General features: G+C 35.4%; 3 protein-coding genes across 3 annotated transcripts in view; all 3 read right to left on the bottom strand.

The window, feature by feature from the left end:
* Nucleotides 1–10,950, bottom strand: part of rab27a (RAB27A, member RAS oncogene family) — a 38,411-nt gene extending 27,461 nt beyond the window's left edge. The window contains exons 1-2 of the mRNA XM_084124054.1: nucleotides 10,666–10,950; nucleotides 1,341–1,513 (exon numbers count right to left, since the gene is read on the bottom strand). Of these exons, the coding sequence (XP_083980180.1) occupies nucleotides 1,341–1,493 (153 nt within the window). The 5' untranslated portion in view covers nucleotides 1,494–1,513; nucleotides 10,666–10,950. The remainder of the gene's footprint in view (nucleotides 1–1,340; nucleotides 1,514–10,665) is intronic.
* Nucleotides 10,951–12,270: 1,320 nt separating this feature from the next.
* pigbos1 (PIGB opposite strand 1) lies at nucleotides 12,271–12,613 on the bottom strand (the record flags this gene model as incomplete). Its single annotated transcript, XM_084125224.1, has 1 exon — nucleotides 12,271–12,613. One exon carries the CDS (start codon nucleotides 12,611–12,613, stop codon nucleotides 12,401–12,403), a length of 213 nt encoding a protein of 70 aa, XP_083981350.1. The 3' UTR covers nucleotides 12,271–12,400.
* ccpg1 (cell cycle progression 1) overlaps nucleotides 12,271–13,310 on the bottom strand; it is a 44,264-nt gene continuing 43,224 nt past the window's right edge. Inside the window, exon 19 of the transcript XR_014607831.1 lies at nucleotides 12,271–12,666. The gene's annotated coding sequence lies outside the window, so the exon portion shown is untranslated. The remainder of the gene's footprint in view (nucleotides 12,667–13,310) is intronic.

Raw genomic sequence — 13,310 nt, 5'->3', positions numbered from 1 at the left:
ACACTTCCTTCAAAACACAGTCTGCAAAGTGTCACGACACACGAGACGTTCGTTAAATTACCTCAGGTCTCAAAGCACATAACATTACAAATATTATAAACGAAAAATAGTACAAGCGCTGACTTGTACCACCTGACAGCTGCAGATTCATTTTGGCATTTACTGTGTGCCATAGAAACGCATAATTCCAAGGATGTGAACAGCTCCGAGTAGAACGTTACAGTATGCCAACTGTGTGATACTTTTTTTTGCTGATTTTATGTCTTTAAACCAGTAGTTTTATATTTCTACATTGTTTTGAATTTGGTTATATCATTCACAATGGCTTGGAATTGTAGTTCTTTCCCTCACTAAAGCTGTAATACACACTGTCTTGTACCTTTGTTTTTTTGTGCGTAAAATTTTTTTTTGTTGAGCTCCTAAATCAAGGTCTAACTCATGGCTTATAACTTTAAAAATCCCTATGGGAAAAATTAATAGGAAAAATCCAAGGTCATTAAAAATATTGGGCGGCCACTAATGCTTTACAGCTTCTAGATTCAAGTCTTACATATCACGCCACACTCTTTCTTCCCATCTTTTTATCCAATAAAAAAGCTTCTACTTAAATCAATATTTATGCCAATGTATTTGATTTGATAAGTCATGTAATAGGTGGGATGTAGTTTAGTCATCATCATAAAATAAAGCCCTTTAAGAGAATAAACCACTTGTAGTGGAGTTAATTTTACTACAACAATTAGTTGATTAGACATATTATATTACATAATAAATATTATTAATGTGCATATTATTGTATCCTGTATATACTGTGTATCTATCCATACATCCACCCATCCATCCATCCATCTATCTATCTATCTGACATATTTTAAGGTGTTTAGCATGTGAATTATGTGGACTGACTCTTGTCGTAGCGTGTTCCGAACAAATTAAGCAGCCTTAGGCATCGTATTGCATTCAGGAAAAGCATAATTACTCAGAGAACGTCTGTTTGCGTTCGCAGGCGTGCAGTGTTTTGCATGTGTTTTTTCTGCATCTAGTATTCATGACCATGTTCAGACGAACCTGTATATATCTCCCTGCACCTGAGGCTGCGATTTACACATGAATTGCTGTTTGTAACCTCTGGGCAAGATTCCATGTGCAAAGCTGAACAGGACGATGGGATTTCACAGTTCAGTTAACCCCGGGACTCCAAAACACTAAACCTCCATTACAAATCGAGAAGGAAACACCTAAACCAATGAGACCTGATAATGGCATCTTATTTGCATAGAACTATAAATAGGCTATATCACATAGCCGAATACTCAAGCTAAATAAGTTAAAATACTCACCACACGTTTTTCTCTGAAGTCTATTCCCACTGTGGTGATGAATTTGGAGTTGAATTTGCTGTCTGTGTACTGATATAGGAAGCTGGTCTTTCCCACCCCAGAGTCCCCCAGTGCGAGGAACTTGATGAGGTAATCATAGTCCCCATCGGACATACTTAGAGCTGAGTGAGGACCTGCGATGGACAAACACAGAGCAGTGTTATTGTAGTATCATTGATAGACAATGCCATTCAAAGGTTTGGGGTCAGTAAGATTTGTTTTGAAAGAAATTAATACTTTTATTCAGCAAGGAGTATTAAATTGATTAAAAGTGACAGCAAGACATTTATAATGTTACAAAAGTTTATATTTAAAAAAAATGCTGTTCTTTTGAACTTCCCATTCATCAAAGAATCTTGAAAAAATGCATCACAGTTTCCCCAAAAATATGAAGCAACAACTCTTTTCAACATTGATAATAATCAGAAATGTTTCTTGAGCAGCAAATCAGCATATTAGAATGATTCCCGAAAGATCATGTGACACTAAAGACTGGAGTAATGATGCTGAAAATTCAGCTTTGCATCACAGGAATAAGTTACATTTCAAAATATATTACAGTAGACAACGGTTATTTTAAATTGCAAATAATATTTCACAACATTACTGTTTTTACTGTATTTTTGATCAGATAAATGCAGCCTTGATTATGGTTAGGGGTCATTCCATGTCAAATCAACCAAATTTCGTAAACTTCCCCAGCTCAAATTTTTGATTTTGTAAATATTTTTTCTGTACAAAGATAAACAGAAATCGTGATAAAAGCCAAAATATTAAATGTCACAGATGTATTTAATGAGTAATCCACTATTTTGTAGAGGGGGGACAAAATTAAAATTTTCACCTGAGATTTGGAGCCAAATTAGAGGAGTGTACAAATGACTTTAGAAAGAATTTTATTTTATTTTTTTACACAGAGATTGGTAGGTCTATTAGTAAAATCTGTTGACTTTAGTAATCTTTGTTGCATTATATGCCAACAGTGACAGTTCAAGAATGACAAAAAGCACTTGTGTTTTTTTGCCTCAAGTTTGCATGCCTGTAACTCAAAAAAATTAAAGATATCTTAATATCCTTTTAGATTCTGGTTCTTTTCCTTTTGGTATCTTCATTTTAAAGGCCCTCGATGGTTCAATCCCAGAGATTTGGTCATCTCAATGTGGCTCCACAAGTAAATGGGTAAATTGTACACATTTTCAGTGGTCGAAAACCAAATATTCAAGATATCTTAATATCCTTCTAGACTGTCATTCTTAACAAACTTTCCTTTTGAAATCTTCATTTTAAAGGCCATAGATAGTTCAGTCCCATAGATATGGGGATCTCAATGGAGCTCCATGTCCAAATATTTGAATTTTACCCATTTTCTGTGATGGGTTATGTGGGATGGCAAATGTGAGTTACTTTGCACACAGCTGATACTTATTGCATTACTGCCAAATTATTGTCATCAACATTCATGCTGACTTTAGCGAACCCCAAATGAAACCATTAATCAACAAAGTACATCAAGGGACCATTCTTTTTCAAGCATTTCGTTAAGAGGCGAGCGTTTTCATTGATGCAACAGTGCTGATTTAGTAACAGGAAACTAAAAAAAAGAATTTGAGTGCTGCATATCTGTTTAAGAACAGTAAATATGCTTCTTAAACCCATTTTATTTGTTATTGGTCATGAGAGTCCATAAATGCTGAAATCCTGGAGATTAAATTAGGAAACATACTTTGAAAAAGCACCTTCACACCCTTGAATGCATCTACACAACAGCTTTTATTTCCACTCACATTTGTCAACTCAAGTTTCTTTTCACTGTTAATCGAGTGCCTTAGGACTACAATACAGAGACATGATTTTGTTAAAAGTTGTGTTTCATAAACTATGGTGGTATTTATTTAACACTAGAGACAATCATTATCCGTCACTTTAGTCTTTAAAATTGTCATGCTCTATTTTCAAAAAAATATAAAAACAGCACATCAATATATTTTCTCACAAAGTATCAATGAACATTCTTCCTTTGTGAGATGATGTCATGTGTGAGCTTAAATAAAAAGAATGAAGCGGTCTCTCATTTTGAAGACTGCATCCTCAGGAGGCTGCTTCATTTCAGTGAACTAACCACTACATTCCAAAAAAATTACAACAATTTATGCTTCACTAGGAATAATGGCCAATTTTATAAGCTACTGCTCTGTTCTTTATGATGTATGCGGCCGACAAATGAGGAGGACGCAGCCTTCAAAATGAGACACATCTTGAGTGCGTAAAACCTGTTCCTGTTTCAACAGCCCAATGATTTCATAATGTCTTGATGCACATCTTGTCTTGTCATGTCCGCAAACACAACTGAGGAAAGAAAAGCATCCGGAGAATGGCTCAGCTGTAGCTGTGAGAATGTTCAGTGGGGGTTCTTCAGACTGCATTAAAGCGGATCATATGACTCCAGAAAGAACATAAAAACTCGAACAAATGACCACATTATTTCACGAGGCAGGGCTAAAGACCATCCTGACCATAAGCTGCTTAACGTCTGGGGCTGACCCAAGCAATCCGATCCATCCAGCGAGACCACAGAAGACTTTTCTTGGGTTCATCTTTCTGGCTGATCAGAAAACTGCGCAGGTGTTTCTTTGACTTGCTAACTTTTTGGACCATTCATGCAGTCAAACGTGACACTCAACAAACCTAGCCAGGGGTGCGTTTCTCATACAACGATGTAACTTGCTACTTTACTACCATAATACGATGCATTGTTGAATAAATCAACTAGCTAGTCACGACTGTTTCCCGAAACCATATTGTTGCAAATTGGTTGTTCAACCACGATGGTTAATGATGTCACGCAAGTGGTGGAGTAATAACTACTTTTAATTAATCTGTTTGAGATCGAATTAAATGGCAGATGTTTTGCTATATCAGCGTCTCCTCCACTCGCACACATCACACCGGGCCTGCTGTGCTGTATTGTGTAGCTTAAGTGCAACATGGAGCTTGAAGATGTAAAGAAAAAAAAAGAAGAAAAACAGGTGAATTTACTTTGAGCAAGTTTAGGAAAGTCGGAGGTATGGAACCATTTTAAACAAGTCGTGGGCAGTGACAACATATGTGTTGGCTTTGTCGAGTGTTCACGTTTTGTTTTTTTATGTTTCTTCATTCGGATCCATTTGCGATCCATTCCATTCTGAATAAACAAACAATGCAGTTTACATGCTTCATCCTTGTTGCATTATTCATTGAGATAATTCTAAACAGATTTCTGTAGTTCAAACTCGGAATTGTAGTTGAGAACGTCAGTTTTAACGGCCCACGTATTAAAAAATGGTTGGGTTTAAATCGGGCTCGGGCTCATGATTGCAGTTAATGTGTCGGGCCGGGCCGGGCTCGGACACAACGTGCACGTGCAGGGTCGGGCTTGATTTTTTGGGCTCTAACACGCACATGCGCACTCTTCAAAAAAGGTGCTTTAAATCTCTTGACAAACTAAAATACGTAAATTACATTTGTATGTATTCTAAATGTCAGCTTGCTTATTTGGCTAAAGATAAGGATTAACTGAGACCACATGTCATGCAAACAAGAAACTACTGTATGCTTCTAAGTTACCACAAGTTGAGATCTGTCGTTCCAACCACAACTTTGCGATGCTGTTTGCGAATGTTCGTTAGAATTATGATTTTGGGAAACACAGACTCGCTGAACTATGCTGATAACAACGGAACTTTATTTGGCTAACGATGCTTTTGGGAAATGCACCCCTGTTCAGGTATTTCATGTGTTCTAGCTCAAGCACACCTGGAGCAACTAATGAAGCCCTTGATTAGTTGCATCAGGTGTGCTTGAGATCACACCTGTTTTGCAGATTTGTGCTGTTGGGAGGGATTCTATTCGGGGGATTGAATAATTTTGAGACTGCAGAAGTCATTAAAACTTCCATTTTCAGTTGAATTTGGAGAAATCACTTGAAACATTTGTTGTGTTGAGCTATTTCACTTACTTTTGTTTGATTTGTTCATTGCAAACAGCTTAAAGTCTGTAAATTTTGCCAATAAACCTGATTTGGAATGGAGGTTGAATAATTTCGATTACAACTGTATATTAGAGGTGTAAAGGTACACAAACATGACAGTTCGGTATGTACCTCGGTTTTGAAGTCACATTTCACTACAGCAGGGGGGAGAAAACTAAACATAAAATTGCTTTTTTATTAAACTAGATTTTTTTGAACAAATGTGTCTCTGTGTTTAAATACATTCAATTATAATTACAAATTTCTTAAGGGTAAAAAATATATATATCTTAGCTAGTGCTGTAAACTATATAGGGAGCCCATTCTTGCACATTACTATAATATTAAAGGTTACAAATAACAATAGAGCCAGAATTATTACATTTAGTTGCTATTTACTTTTAGATATAATAATCAAAAAATACATGTAAATTGCACATAAGGCAGGTTTTTCATTAACTTCTAAATCTAGGCTAATTATAAAGTTAATTTCCTACTCCAATTAATTTTTTAAATATAATCATTTACAAAGTGGCTGTCATAACTTGTTTTCATGACAAATTTATTTAATCAAGACATTACTAACAGGTTAAGTATAATGAATAGGCTAATATAGTGCATACGAAATGCTTCTCTCTAAAGTTCATTTCTCTAGCGAACTAACCAGCTGTCAACACTAAATGCCTGAGATAAATGTAATGTTATGTGAGATATTATTCTCAAGCTTTTTTGGCTTTTTTACTGGCTGAGAGATGTAAACATCAATCGATCGTCTCGTCTGGTTCTTCTGCGCTTTTTACCGGTAGCAAAATAAGCAAACAGCGTTGCATTACCGCACATGCACCCTTCTGGATTGGAGTTCCATCTGGATTGCCTGTGACTCACTGTATTCATAGTGTGACTGCATGCACCGAACCGTGACATCCGTACCATACAGTTCTGAAAGAATACATGTACATTACAGCCCCAATCATTGCCTGAATTTAATTTCGATAAATGCTGGGGAATTCCCCCTTACATGATTTAACAAATAAATTACAACTTTAAATTACAAAAAAAACAACTTTAGTGACGATGCAACACTGGCCCCACAGGGCAAGTGACAATTCGGTCAACTGTCCTGAAAAAAAAAGTTTTATTTTGCAGCGTGCAATGTGGTATACCCTACTGCTGAATCACTCACACCGTTTGAGAAATTATGCATATATATATATATATATATATATATATATATATATATATATATATATAAACATTAATAATAATAAATGTTTCAATTTAATCATTCATGAAATCATTCAGGAATCATGAAATAATTATAATATGCTGATTTAGCATTGTGTGACACTAAAGAAGACTGGAGTAATGATGCTGAAAATTCAGCTTTGCATCACAGGAATAAATTACATTTTAGAATATATTATTATTGAAAAGAGTTACTTTAATATTTCATCATTCCCTGGGAGTTCATCAGAGTTCGAGTTGAAACCGCTTCCTAAAGCACCTCCGTTTAACCTATATGGGCTTATGAGTTTAAGATTACTAAGGCAAACGATCTTGCAAAAAAAACGGTGTTATCAAAATGCAGTGAAATCATTTTGCCTAAAAGAACAAAGCGTTCAGATGTTTTATGCACCATTTACGCATGGCAAGGAGAAGGTGTAAAAAATGTTTGTACCAACCAACTTTTAAAAAATAAAATAAAAATAATTTAAGACCGGCTTTACAAATTATTTACACAAAAATGAGAACATGTTTCAATGAGACCAAATGTATTAGTTTATCATTACTGTTAACATTGGAAGCTGATGGATAAAAACACAGTCACTTGATTCTACATGATCTTCTTAGCTCCACAGAATCACTATTATGAGGACAAATCTGTTCAGCTTTAAGACTCTTACTTAGAAGGATCATACTAAAATCTGCAACTGTTTTTTACATACTGTAGGTTACAGAAAAACAGACAAATTAGATGGTTAGAGAAAGTTTTCACTGTCTGGAAAGTGCACCGATTTGCAAAAACAACCTTATCTTTATGTGCTATAAGCATGAACACACAAACCCTGTAGAATCTAGACACAAATGGTGAGTGTTTGGCTGCATCTTTTGGCTGACACGTTTGTGATGTTCACTTGACACTACCGTAACTTCTGGAGACCGACAGACGCTTTAATTTCAGTTAGACATAGACACATCTACACAACACAAGTGCTTAAACAATCACTGGCCTTGTGCAACAGCTCAGCTAAATGCCTGAGTTTGAGTTGTGCTTCCCGTCCAACCAAAACAGCCCTGATGAAAGCCTGGATAAAGAACAGGAGAAACAGAGACGGAGGCTTTTATCAAACATTTCCAGCAGAGTACCACCCTGGGCGGCACGCCAGCGCTAGCGGAGAGAGCCGCCAATCCAGGAACAGAAAACTCTTCTGCATTTCACACCAGAGTTTCTTCACTGACAGTCAAGCTCTGACAAGTTGCCTTTTTTTTTATTGTCCACTTCCCTCTTTTCAAGCTGTAGCCTACGTGTGAAAGACAAAATAACTATGCAGATCTGCAGAAGCTCATAATGTTTGACCTGACGCAAGAAATATAACAAGGCGGCATTTTTTTTTTGGCCTGGTAGCCATTCCAAAACAACTACAATCACATTTTAACTATAACCTTTCAGATTTAGAAGATGAATCTTGTGAACTAGCCTACTTGAAGCTAAATCTATAGGATGTTCTAGATGGTTTCTTTCTGTCTGGCAAGAAAAAGGTATTTGTGACCTTCTGGTCTGCGTTGAAGTCATGTCAGAAATATCGTATTTACAAGTCTAAAGCACATGAACAACACCACAAAGTCGGAATTACGAGGAAACTCTGGATTTTCTGAAGTTTCCAAGTTGAAGGCATGTCAGTAAGAGTGCAGCGTCTATTAACAGTTAATTTGATGATTATTATTTATTTTTATTTTTTTTAATTTACAATAAAATTAGTAGCATGTACAAAATATGGGTAAGACTTTACAATAAGGGTCAATTTGTTAACATTAGTTAACATGAACTAACAATGAAAAGTACTTCTAAAGCATTTATTAATCTTTAAATATTAATTTAAGCATTTGATTTATTAAATACAATATTAAAATCAAAAGGCGTATCTGTTCATATTATTTAATGGGCCTTGTATGGTTGACTTACTAATAATGAGTATTTATTATCTTTAACGTTAATGTTAGTTAATGCATTAACTAATGTTAACTAATGGAACCTTGGAGTAAAGCGTTATCAAAATACGATAGTATTGTACAATTACGGTAGAATATAACTTTTCATAAATTGAATAAAAACATAAAAAGCAAAGTTAAAAAGAGAAGAGAGTTCAAAGCTTTTTTTGTAGAAAATGTACACCGCCACCAACTTGCTCCGACCACAGTTATTTGAACACTCATGTCATAATTACTATACTTCCCAATTTGTAAACAACCTTCCCAGGAGGACTTAAATGCGCCATATGGCTCGGGTCCTTCCTTCAATGTGTGTCTGTGGGATTTTTTTCACCTGTTTTATGGTCCAGCAGGTGAAAATGGTGAATTGGATCACTTAGTGAAGTAAAAGCAGTACACTCTCCTCAACAACACGCATGATTTGAGAAATCATTCATGTCTGAAACACAAGTGCTACAGGACAACACACAAGCTCAACTCTAATACTTAGACAAGCAATAGTGATGCAAATTGTACTAATACAATAGAGCTATCTGAAATTACATTACAGGCTTAAATATGTGTCCAATTTGCTGAAAACATCTTCATTAACCAAATAAAGAAATATATCAATTTTGCTATTGGATAGAAGTGTCCCGAGTGATTTTTGCCATGCCTTATATAAAGGCTCTGTTGGGTGTTTTGTGATCTGTAAGTTTTAACATTAGGCTTATCTAATAACCATCAGCTGGTGCTCATGTGCTCTTGGCATCCTGTCATGTGACCCTCGATTCCCAGCCCTGCCAAGACCCCACTTAAAAACACACACGCATACACACAAGCCAATGTTCATTTCATTTGCTTTCTCTAGAAAAGTGAAAAGGAGGGAAAAAACAGAGGGAAAAACAATAAGACAGTTTAAATGATTTGAGCTTTGTGGGAAGTTATTCTGAGGATAGATTACTCTTTTGAGATGCTTAAAGGAATAATTCAACCAAAAATCTCACTTTCATGTTCCACATTACAAATGTTTTTCCATGCTACACAAAACAAAATGTTTAGCAGAATATTCTGACAACATGCAATAAAACTGAACATGCTGTCAAGCTCTAAAAATACAGTAGTCCATACGACTTGTGTTCTATATTCCAAGTCTTCGTAAGTTATATGAGAGATTTGTGTTTGGAACTGACTGATATTTAAGTCTATATTAAATATTTATTGAAAAGTGTCCCTTCTGCTGTAGTTCTCAAATTTGCGAACATTCAAATATGGTGCATTAAGATGTCTCAAGTCTGATGTAAGTGACATCAATGTAATTGGTTCTTGAATATCTCTGGTGGTGACTAAACATTATTGAGGAAAAAAAAAAGGAAGAAAGAAAATAGCAGATTTGGAATGACATCAGGGTGAGAAATGTTAATTTTGGAGGGTGAAATATTCCTTGAAGTCTCAAACTTCAACTTTTACTCTGTGTTACAAATAAAGGGTGTCAAATTCAGAATACCACTGTGATCATGGTAAATCAATCCACACATAATAGATCAATTCTGAGTCACAAACATAATGTCTTACAGTTACTTAAAGTATTTCCAAAGTTAAACAAGGAAGAAAGGAAAATCAATCATTCAGAACAAAAAGTATCCCTAAACCAAACATTTCTGACAGGTAACCTGATATGGGAGTGAAGCAGTGTATTTCCTCAAGTGAGGCAGGTAAATTCCCAGGACAATTCTTCCTCTCTGACCAGATCATAATTTTAGGTCATGTGTGTTTGAGATGACTACATCTGATCCGGGATAGAGCCACATGTGTGTACAGATAACTCAAACCCATGAACGGCAGCTGTTTATCACTAAACACTCATCATTATTATGACTAAAGTAACTAGTCCTAGGACACAACATATGTAAGATGTTTATAAGGTATAAACCTCATCATTAGATATTGCGTGTTTGTTGAGTCTATAAAAAAAAAAAAAAAATTATCAAAAGACCAAATTGTAAGACTTTAAAATAAACGTGTTGACAAGACATTATCAAACTGTTATTATCACCCTTTGAAGAGTTAAAAACGAATATATGTACTTACCAGGACAGTGACCCGAACGTCTGTTGATCTCGTTGGATTTTAAAAGCTCTTTCGAAAATATTAAACCAACGGAGAACAAGTACAAAATGTGTGATACTTTTGCAGCGATGGACACTTTGTTTCCTAAAGTTGCTCCCACACCTACATGAAGCACCAGTGCGTGTGTACGCGGCCGTTCAGTGACGCAATACTTCCCGTGCAGCAGCGCCAATGCGTTTAGCTCATAATTATTAATTAGGTAAGGGCTGACGTTGCTTAGAGACCTTCCTAGAGCGTTGAGCGACCACCCCATCAAATAAAGACATTAATATTATGAGCCCAGCCTCTACCATAAAATCAGCCAATCATGAAGTACTGTCGGACGAACGTTGCGTTCTAAATATTCATAAGCCAATTGCCTTCGCCATAGTAGGATGCGTTCGTTTGCGCCACTTCTTATGTTAAGAACACGAAAAAAAAAAAAAAAAGAAAAAAAAACCCTTTCTAAGCCTTAAATCGATTTAACTAGTGCCAGGCTTTGGTTTTTGCATTTAGAATAATGTTTTAAATACGCACAAATAGTGCAACAGGAGAGTACTCTTTCAGAGCCGTAAGTCTGTGTGTAGCGACATCTGGTGGTATGACGTCAAATGTACCTTCTATCAGTGAATGTTTACACATTTTGTAATAGATGATTCCTCTTTATTTGTTTATTTTATTATCATTATTTTATATATATAAAAAAAATCTTTATTTTTTAAATGAACATTTAGAAAATTCTGCCAGGATGCAAGCTTATGCTCTCAACTGTACAGCAGATGGAAACTTGAGTCTGAGACTCACACTGAAGTTGCATTTAAAGGGATAGTTCACCCCAAAAATTAAAATTATCATCATTTACTACACCTCAGGTTGTTCCATAAATGTATGAATTTCTTTCTTCTGCTGAGCACAAAGGAAGACATTTTGAAGAATGTCGGCAACCAAACAGTTGTTACTCCCATAGTATGAAAAAGAAAAAAACCCTATGCAAGTCAGTGGTCACAACATTCTTCAAAATCTCTTTGACGTTCCACATAACAAAGAAATTCATACATGTTTGGAACAAATTGTGGGTGAGTAAATTTGTCTTACCTCTTATGTAGCACAATATATGTTCAGACAAAAATTTCTGTATTTTAGCATGATTTCCATGTGGAATCATGCACTTGTATTTTTATTTATTTTTTTGATAATGTGAATGTTTTTTTCTTCTTTTTTTCTTGTGTGTGTATTAATATAAGATGCTTTGTTTTTAGGGTGACTTTTTTAACATTTTGTCAAGGGTCTACAGATGAAAAATAGCCTTTTTGGCTAATTTGGGCACATTTACATCTACGTATGTTTATTAATGTGCACTGCCCCTGTAAACAAATTAAAAAGTAAATGATGACAGAATTTTAATTTTGGGTAAACTATCCCTTTAAGCCTAATTATATATTATATTCTAGCTTAACTATTGCATATAAAATACTATTGTATACATGCAACTTATTTGTATTGCAAATGGAAAAAAGCCATTTATCTAAACAAATTTACTGTCAATACAGTATACAGACAGTGCATCCATAAATGAACAGAATGGTGTAGAATTGTTTTTGCTTATTTGCAGTGACAATAAGGCATTTTATTTAGAACCTTTTAGTGGTCATTTACAAAGTATATGAAAATAACAAGCATTTAACATTAAAACTCTCACACAAACTCTTGTTCAACATCAGTCTTTTGTTGCAGATGCATTTGCTTGTACTTCTTGTTGGGTGGCTTCCGCTCTCTGCTCCTCTGAGTCTGGTTTGAGGTCATGATCTGGTGCAGTTGTTGGAGGTTTTCTCGGTGCCTCAAATATAGGCCTGTATATATACACACCTCCCACCACTCCAACCAGAGTAGCAACTGCTATCTGATTAAAGGGAATCCGTCTTCCAAACATGATCTTATGTTATGAAGGCACACAGCCCATTAAAGACACAAAACATCCTACTCCTGAAAAGAAAAAAAGGAAATTCAGTAGTTACTACATATTGTTTATCAGATCTTCTGTTAATAGTATTTTGCATATGCATTAATGATGTATAATTGCACAATCTGTACATTACAGTGCATCAGCGTGTATTGTAGATGACAATATTCACTTAAACATTGAAGCTTACGCAGGAACGCTACGATAACATTATACCACGTCTAAATTTCTAACGTCTAATAATTACTGTTTTGCTTAGGCCTACTCACCCTGATGTTTTCAATATTTTCCAAAATTTAACTGAGTTTTGACAGACGTGAACAGTCAAAACCATAGACTAAAAAAAAAAAAAAGTTAAAACACATGTAAGACAAGGACGAACGAACGACTACGGCAACTCAAGCAGGCCAAATTCAACGTGTACATTTCCGCCTTTTTCCCCCAAAATACATTCATAATAATGTTTCAGAGCCTATTTAATGAGCCACGAAACATATGTAAATTAACCTAAAACTATTATAAACATTACATATTAAGCGTTACAAAACCTGCATTTATGTTCTTACATAATTCATGAGGTACTGTGGGACGGTCGCCATCATAGATATCTATACGTAGATACCACATTACACCGCTTCAGACACGTAGGTGCGCCCGCCATCTTGCA

The sequence above is a fragment of the Abramis brama genome, assembly GCF_963993115.1.
Source record: "Abramis brama genome assembly, chromosome: 9".
Classification (NCBI taxonomy): domain Eukaryota; kingdom Metazoa; phylum Chordata; class Actinopteri; order Cypriniformes; family Leuciscidae; genus Abramis; species Abramis brama.
The sequence above is the reverse complement of the archived record's forward strand: the minus strand, read 5'-3'. Positions and strand labels throughout refer to the sequence as shown.